At 40.2% G+C, this 9,215-nt stretch overlaps 1 protein-coding gene across 2 annotated transcripts; it reads right to left on the reverse strand.

Annotated features, from left to right (window-relative positions):
* Positions 1-3,551: 3,551 nt before the first annotated feature.
* Positions 3,552-8,965, reverse strand: pus7l (pseudouridine synthase 7 like). Of its 2 annotated transcripts, none has more exons than XM_067581791.1 (10): positions 8,873-8,965; positions 7,780-8,618; positions 7,306-7,465; positions 6,962-7,181; positions 5,893-5,991; positions 5,683-5,764; positions 5,197-5,362; positions 4,779-4,902; positions 4,476-4,529; positions 3,552-4,385 (listed from the first exon to the last, which is right to left on the reverse strand). In XM_067581791.1, exons 2-10 carry the CDS (start codon positions 8,591-8,593, stop codon positions 4,002-4,004), a joined length of 2,103 nt encoding a protein of 700 aa, XP_067437892.1. In that variant the 5' UTR covers positions 8,594-8,618; positions 8,873-8,965; the 3' UTR covers positions 3,552-4,001. The 2 variants fall into 2 exon arrangements, with proteins under 2 accessions (XP_067437892.1, XP_067437891.1); XM_067581790.1 differs by having other exon boundaries at positions 8,773-8,963.
* Positions 8,966-9,215: the final 250 nt, after the last annotated feature.

Raw genomic sequence — 9,215 nt, forward strand, 5'->3', positions numbered from 1 at the left:
ATCAGCCTAGGGATGCAGAGAAGTCATTCACCCATGTCTGCCTGTGTAGGGGAGTCACAGATGACAAGCCAGCCATTAGGAATTATGGACAGGGGGACAAAATTTTCCAAATTAGGCCCCTCATCCACACCCATTCCAGCACCATGCTCTGTTTTGCATACCTATACTCAATATGATTATAAAGCACAAAGAGTAAAGCCAGTTAATTCAAAACACAGAGAAAAAAAAATCAGGTTCTTACAGAGGGTGATATCATAGGAACAGTCTGATTTTTTTCTTGCTGACTTTAGGCCAAACAATTTTTTAAGTCAGGCTGCCGTTTGCTTTACATTCGCGACACATGTTCTGCACATCTGACTGCACAAGTGTTTTGACCACACCGTTTCCAAAATAACAGCAGGGGGTGGGGTATCAGATAACAAGCTGAAATCTGTTTTAATGATAACAATACATTTATTTGTCATGTAAATATATATAAATTGTATTGTCAGTGATATAAGTCAGTAAGTAAACTATTGTACTTGATCCCATTTAAGGGTCAACCATAGACCTTTCCATGGGTCCCCCTTGGGCCTTGGGCCAGGGTCTCCCACCCCCCTCCCCCCATGGCAGAGCTGATTGCTGAGCAAGATACAGCCCTGTTCTAGTTAGATAGATACTTTATTATTGCCACACAAAAATCTTGATGGTAATTATTTGGTAGAGCATGGTAGCTCATTTCCAGTGTGAAAGAATCTGCAATGTAGAATCTAACAACTTGAAAGTACCATGTTGTTTCCTCTGCAAATGTACTGGGCATTTTTTCTGTCTTCTGCTGGGTATACATGATCACTAAAAGTGTGATGTTAATATTCACATCATTCCTACTATCATCAAAGAAGACACTTGATTCAATAAAACTCCTTACACCAAAATTATGTTACCTGCTGACAAAAATTTTCCCTTGTTTTACAATAAAATTTAAGGACTTCATCCTTGACTTAGTTAAGATAGAGCTAAAAGTGTGAAGCCAGTTCCTCACTATTGATGCTTCACAAAACATGTAATTGAAAAATAACCGTGAGTGATAGAGAAAAGGTAAGAATGTAACCTCTGTGACAAATTAATTGTGTTTGGTGTGGCTGCTTAACAATAAAAGCCATCCTATTTTTCGCTGGTTGAGTGCTTTCAGTGTGAAGCAGCAGTAGAAAATGTTGGCTTTGCATTAGCAGTAGAGCTGCAGCAACTAGTCAGTTCATTGATTTGTTGCCACTTATTTTAAAAATCGATAAATGGATTTGAGTCATCGATGTGACATCTATGAGTTAAAATCAGTACGTAGTTTGATGGGAAAGAAGGCAAATGGTGAACATGAAGGAAGTGCTGTTGGGATGTTTTCCTTAAGTTGCGTCAGATTAACAACTAACTGCCAAACGGACAGAATGACTCAGACACAACATGACAGGCTAAACTGTCACAGTAACCACATACAAAATTGAGAGAGACCTCTTAATAGAGGTGCAATTCACACAGAGTCTCATCCTTTTATGGTTAAAGATCATGGTTTTCTGGGATAAAAATTGTTGCTTGAGACATTCTGGGAATGTTTTTAGTCAAAACATCTGTAATGTTCCACCTAAGCGTTGAGGATGTAATGAGACTGTAGAGAGGCCAGAGATGCTCAAAACTACTGTAGATGTTCACCTGAGGGGGGGAGCGGGGGGGAAGATATGTGAGAACTAACAAAAAAAAATCATTATATTATTATGAGTGTAAGAAACTCAAAGCATCATTCTGAACATAAAGAACAAGTCATCTGTCAAGATTTTAGTTTGATTCCCGAGGCATAAAAACATTAAAACTCCTCTAATATACAGTAGGATTCAATCTGTAAGTGTTACAAGGATTTTAATTATCCACTCTCCTTTCTGGTGGATAGTATGTCATTTTGTAACAAAACTCTTCAAAAAGTGGAGAAACTCATTATTACTAATGGTTCTCTTTGGCAGACAGTTTTGCTTAGAGGCAGGTACTTTATCAAACAGCGCTGATGACAGGTTGCATGTCAGAACCCACCTCCAACCAAAACATCCATACAGTTACTTTTCACTTTGCTTACAGTAACAGGTATTAAAAACAGCCCAGTGGAATCCAATGCGAGTTATGCACGAGGGAGGAGGTTTTTATATGCTGCTGTCTTTAAACATCCTCATCAAAAGTCCATAAATTAGTCACAGGAGGAATAGCTGGCTCAATTTTAATACAGATCGAATGCTGCCTCTCAGCAGTATAATTACACCGTGGCTTTATGCTTCATTATATTTTATAGTGGTTCTTTAAATGCCTCTCCTTCTGGTGTATAGTTCGTTTTTACACAAGTGTGTCTCATATGAACTGGCATGGTGGATTAAGTCTCAGATTAGGAGTGTGATCATTGTTAGTCTTTTAGCCATGAGGCGCAGATGTTTTCTCTCCGATAAGGAACTCAATATCGTGCCAACATGACCAAGGGTAATTTTTGTGGGCATTTACACAAGTAAATAATCACACTTTAACAAATTAGTTAAAACTATCTTTCTATGTGACACTTGGAGCAATGAGTACCTGTGACATGTGCTTGACAATCTTTGCCTGTTGTCTCCACCTAGTTGTGATTAGTGGGAAGTACATTAACCAAATACGAGTTGTGTCCAATTTCAACACCACACACACTTCTTGTATTCTTAACAGGCTTTGAGTATGAGATGTGTTCACAATGGAAAGTGACTAAATTAAGTATACTGAAAGCAGTCACTAAGCACACGAAATCCATTGAATTTGTCCCACAATGCAGCACACAAAGGAAATAATCACAGCTGGAAAAAAGGCAGATGATGAGAATTGCAATGATGGCGAAACAACTCCAGGGAGCTACTAGGATACCAAAATGTAGCATTTTTTTAAAAAAAGATTTTGACTTAATTTTTCTTTAAAAGACACAGAGGGGCACTTACAAACACCACACCTAATTACTTTTTTTACAAAGTAATGTATGGTCTTATCTTGGAAGAGAAATGCTCATGGATATTATCAAAATTTTTGCTATGTGAAAAATTTACCATAGATAGACAGTGGACATATTTTTGAGGATTTTGGGGTCCTTTTTTTCATATTTGGAAAATTTGCAGTTACGGGGACTTGTAGATTTTACAAATGTGCAAATTGTTAGGTACCTTTCATTCTAGTTTAAACAGTTGTTTTGTTTTTGGCTTTTTTTTGCTTAAGGATTTGTATTTTTTATGTGACAATACATACATATTATTAGTAGTATTACTAGATAACTAAATTTATGGGTTTTTTCGTTCTTTTCCCTTTTTTATTTGAAAAAAATCTGAATGTTGCTGGACTATTCAGGAACTTTGTGGAAATGCTGAGTCTTAGTATCAATTATGAAGTTCCTTTTTAAAAAGCAGAGAACATTGATGAAATCTACATCATTTCAGGGGGATGGAGTTCAAACTACTGTTTTGAGTGGGAAAACTAAAAGTATAGAAAGTTAATTAAAAAGACAGAAAAAGAAAAAACATAGTACATTGATTCCTTACATTCTAAAAGTTTAATTAATGGCACAAAACACAAATACAAACTTTGCACACTTGGAAGTAAACAATGGCGATGTAACTTATTGGCCACAATGTAACACAAAGCTAAAATGAAATGTTTCTTACTCAGGAGTTTTAACCAAATCCAAGCAGCTTCAAGTGCTATCTCATTAAGACTTGTTCACATTTTGTAGTGCCGTCTTTTTATTATGAGTTATATCAACTAGACTGTATGTTTTCTCCATGCAGGATGAGTCTTGTGCTCAGTACTTTAACGACAAATGCTACTGACACTAAATCACAACCACCATGGGGTCAACTGAGGTACAAAACAGTGTCGGTAGATTACAAAAAGCTGTCTCTTTGAAAAAGAGAAGAGATTCTCTTTTCTTTTTTTTTTGAAGTGTATACTAACACAACTGGGAACATGACATCTGACCTCTAGGGATCACACTTCATAATCTCTCTGAGGCAGATAGTGGCATAGCAGGAGGTGTCCAGGTCGAAGTTTAAGGTGAGTGTGAGCAAGTCTGAGTCCTGCTTTCCTTCTACCGCTGTGACATTCAGGTGGTTGTCACTTTTTCTACTGCTGTTTCCTGTCATCTCTCCCCCTCCCTCCCCACCGGCAGCCGCTCTCTGTAGCTGGTAGCTGAGGTTGTGTAGAAAGGCCAGCAGGGGGCGGTAGCAGCCTGGCAGGTTCAATTTGAGGCTGCTGACTCTGAAGCGACAGTTCTCCAGTCCGTCTCTGGCCAGTCTTTCCTGGTACCAAGTCCCCATGGCATTTTCTGGATACTTCACTGTGTTTCCTGGCATCGGTAGTAATACCTGATGATAAAATAATAAACACTCAGTAGCAACAGTAGTAACAGAGAAAATAGTAGCATTTTTGCACATGTATTTGTCTAAGCTCCATACTTGTCCCAGAGAGTAGACTCCCTCTTGTTCCTCTTGGTCTGTCACCACATGTATCTGGAAAAGCAAAGAAAGGAAAGATCAGCAACACTGATAGGATGCTTCCTCTGGTTAACAGCAGCTAAAACGCCCAATATGAAACTATACTAAATACTGTGTTAGAGTATAAGTAAGTGTTAAACTGTTCCTTTAATCGTTGATGGCTGAAAGATAGTTGATTGACAGTTTGTATCAATAATCTTGTTTCAACTCCCCTGAAATATGAGTTCAGCTGCTTGTTTTTTTCTATTTTCTATTCTATTTTACCTGAGCGCTGGATTCCTCGCTGTCCTCCAGTTTGTTTTGCCCTGACTGGATCCACACCAGGTCTCCTTGCCTGGCACTGTGGCCCAGAGTAGCCAACCTGTGTGCCACCGCCTCGTTCCACACTCTGTCAACCGCAAGCAGATGGATCAAAAGTTGGCAGCTAGCTTTCATTTTTAAAATGAAATGAATTCAATTGATTATGACATATTTAATGATAGTTTTTCATGATTACATCTAATCTATAAGAAAAAGAAAGAAAATCACAAACTCAAGGCAGGATTTGTTTATGAATTGAAAGGATGAAAGCAAGTGATGCTGGGTTAAACCCCAAAACTGGAACAATCTGATCAAAGTCTTTATCTCCCAGTTGTGTCAGCAAACAAAAGAGAGCCATGTCTGGTATATTCCTGCTGCTGACCTGCTGCAGTAGGCATGTGGGTAGAAGACTCTCATGCTGTGGGGCAGGCTGAGCCAGGCTTGGGCACAACCATCTGGACCAGTACCGTAGCGGTTCAGGGCCCGCAGCATCAGCCGCTCCCTCGCTTTGGACAAGGGCATCAATGCCAAAGACTCCTTAGCATTATCTGTTATGGAGAAGCAGGAAAGACAATAAAGAGTGAAAGAGAGATTAAAACTCTTATGTTATGTGAATTTTTACGTCAATAAAATTGCTATTTGTTGTTCTGCAAAACAATGGGGTTTTCAACAAAAATCTTTGGATTTCAGCAGTTTCTTTGAATCAAATAGAGGAACTGAGTATTAGCAGCAAGGCAGAACAACAGGAAGAAACGCATAGTTCCTCCAGTTCCAGACAAAAAAGTTCATGGGAGGCAACTTTCACATCATCTTTTATCTCTTTCAGAAAAAATGAAGCTGAGACTTTCCATGTTGACCCAGCTCTGACCTGTTTGAAGGAAATGTCTCTTCGCCTGGCTCTGAGGATCATCGCCGTCTTCCGGAGTGAAGAACAGACGCACAGCATTCACCTGACCCACGAAGAAGAACATACATCACAACGCAGTACTGTACAGCCTGATAGTGTTCCCTCTGGATTTTCAGGAACAATGCAGTGAGCGATGCCAACTTTGAAATGCAAATGGTCTGCAGAACTTACCATGTCTTCTTTGAGTAGAGCCAGCCCTACTTGGTCAGACTGAACACTCTGCCCGCTCCCAAACCTCTGAGGCCCATAGTAGTTGACGAAACCTCTGGCCTGAAAAGAAGAACAACGAAGGTGAACGTAGCAGTGGCTGTCTACTGGTATTGTAGCTACTTTGAACATTAAAAGTGAGACAGAAACAACAGGTATCTACTATTTTAAAGATGAGGCTGGTGGTGTTTTATATTTTCCTTACTGTCAACAAATTACATGAAAAGACCAAAACCAGCAATGTGCTTCTACTGAAGATATATACATATAATTCAAGTTTTAAACAAGGCTCAACAAAGTCCTCAAACAGCTGGGCACTGTAGTTTTTAGCAAATATTACTCAAAAAAGAGGAAATGGTGCATTTGTTGGGGACTATTTTCAGTTGTGCATTAATATACATTTGGTGCTCAGGTGAGTATTTCTGGCAGTAGGACAGTGTATGTGGGATTTACTCAAAATAAGCTACATCATTATGAAGAAACATGTCTCCCTGTGCAGCTGTGTGGCTCATTTATGTGCTTTTAATAACTTTTGGACAACAATGGAGGGCTATGTTACAGAAAAATAAGCTGTGTCAGGCTTTGGCTACATAGGCAATACTTGTTAGTGGGATCAATTCATTGATGGTTGTGGTCTTTTCATGAAATAAGAAAAATATAAAATATCACATCCTTTAAAATTATTCTCATTACGCTAATATAATGATGTGATATAAATGGTGCCTTGTTCTGATCCTCAAGTTGTTAAGGCTGTACCACTGGCCTCATCACAAACTTCAAGAGAAGAATTGTAAAGGAAATAACAGATTTCAGCCTCATATGTAATATCCCTTTTATAAATTTATTAGAATTTATTTTTATTTTAGGATGGGGCCAAATAAATGCAGTACATATAGGGATAGGCAGGACTTAAAAGGAGATCCTTTATGGTGGTTTCTATGTAAAGAATTCTCATTTGTATTATAGTAACAAGAAAAATACAGGAGGTAATGTGTCTTGTCCCAAACTACAAAGAAATAAAAATGAGTAGTACCTTGACATTCTCCACTGCTTCCTTTACCAGCCCTACCAGGCGAGTGTGTGTGTCTGCACCAGAGGGGTGTGTGTCACCGGCCCCGTGTGGCCTCAGGTGGCGGACCACCAGGTCAAAGTGGTTCCCCTGCAGTCGTCCGAGCCTCAGAGGCTCGCTGACAGAGCGGACCTGAGAGACACGCATCCCTCTCTTCTCGAACTCTGCTGTCTTCTCTTTCAACCTAATGAAAAGAGACATTAAATGAATGTGTTGGAACAGATATTAAATGGCTTTAAAAGGAACATAAACTGTGAATTTCAGTATATAATTCCCAAACCAGACCCATGAAAGAAACCCAGCACTACCGTTGAGGTGAGACCTTCTTAACCACCATGGACTGGTAGGTGATGGCTCTCTTATCCTTGATCCCAGCGTAGGTGAAATCTGATGGTAGGACGCCAAGCGCTGCTGCCATGTAGCTGATGGCCTCCAGAGTCTCCAGGTTCTCCTTACGCAGAGTGAACGCTAAAAGGGAGGACACGTGTGGCACAATAATGTTTTTCTTTATAAAAACCCTTACTTCCTACATTATTTCAACAAATAACTTCCTATACCTAATCAGTTGGTGTGTGACTTTGTTTGATGATTTATGCTGAGTCATCCTATGAGAGTCAACTGACTGAGGGCCTAAATGAACAGTAAATGTGTTCTCCTGTGTTTACAGAAAGTAGCTTTTCCATTTTTCCAGATTTATGCATATCAGAAGTGCCAGCAGAAATGATCAGAGACAGAACAAATTGGCAGATACAGTGATTTTTCTGATATGATTATAACCATACCGGTGTAAACTTCCTCTTCCTTACGGTCCTCCGCTGTCCTCTTCTTTGGCCTGCCTCTCTCCCTCAGTCTAACCGAGATGGCTGTCCTCTCCTGCTCGTTGAAGCTTTTTGTCTCCACCAGTTTGCCAAACCGTCGGCTCAGGAAGTGGTGGACAGCAGTCCTGTGCTCCTTATTATCATCAGGTTGAAATGTGTATGATGAGTCTCGCACTTTGGCATCTATGAACCTGAAGAAGTCCTCCGCTTCCTCCTCTGTAACCAGCTGGGAGAGCTCTCTGTAATCGGGGTCTTCTCTCACCCTGATCTCAGGTTGTATGGTGACGGTCATGAGGAAGGGGAAGCGGTGTCTGACAGCACGGTGGACATTAGCTCTCTGGTGTTTGTCGGCAAAGTATCCCAGAGATAGCTCCTTGTTGGCCGGCTTTTCATCTTCTTCCTTCTCATCTCTGAGACTCACCACAAACTGCTCAAGCTCCTCACTGACTGACTGGCCTAAAATCATGCTCAGGTCAAAACTGCCTGGGCTAGGTATGGTGACATCCACCCTACAATCAGCTGAGCCATCAGTATCCTGTATGACCTGGAAATCATAGTGCTGCTTCCATTCTGTGCTGGTTTCACTGGTCTTTTCTGGAAATGCACAGTGTGGTGTCTGAGGAGCGTGTGTTGCTGCTGGTGTATTGACTTGCTGTCCATTTATGTCTATTTCAGTCACCACAAAGTCTCTGATAAAGTTCTTGATGCTTCCAAGAAAGCCTTCATGGCTGGATATGAAGCATGCAGGGACGTTCACAGCATCACTGTCCTGCTTCATGGTCACTTCATCCACACACTTAGTCCTGTTGCGGAAATGGACACAAATCAAATGTTACTAAGGACAAACGTAACGTTAGGAGGATTAGGAAGATGACAAATGCTTATTTCTGCTGCAGAATAGGTATTACATGTAAAGATAGCCCGCACAATAACAACAGCGTCCTACACGTTAACTACCTCGAGTTGGCGACGCAGAGAGCTGTGCAGAAAAGTAAAGCGCATTTCTCTCTGTAAAAGCGAATATACAGTAGTTGTGAATGAATAATGACAACGTAACTGCTTGTTTTCGTGATGAACCCGCCTGTAGCATTTAAAAACAACCACGCTGAAACAATTCAGTTTACTTCCGCGTCACGTGACGTAACCCACCTGAGTGAGTTTTCTTAAAGGGGACGACGAGCGTTTTCTTCTTCTTCGTGTCCCTTGAAAGCCTTAAACCCTAATACAGTACAGTACAGTACAGTATGTTCTTACAGCTAACAGCAGAATTCAGTTCAAGTTTTACTGAAGTTGCATAGACTGATATCACATTCGTTTTAATTTATTCACATTCAATGTCAGTGTGTCAACAGGTTAATACTGTCCACAGTGGTTAAAAATTGGATAAACTCATAAAGAAA

The sequence above is a fragment of the Thunnus thynnus genome, chromosome 23 (genome assembly GCF_963924715.1).
Source record: "Thunnus thynnus chromosome 23, fThuThy2.1, whole genome shotgun sequence".
Classification (NCBI taxonomy): domain Eukaryota; kingdom Metazoa; phylum Chordata; class Actinopteri; order Scombriformes; family Scombridae; genus Thunnus; species Thunnus thynnus.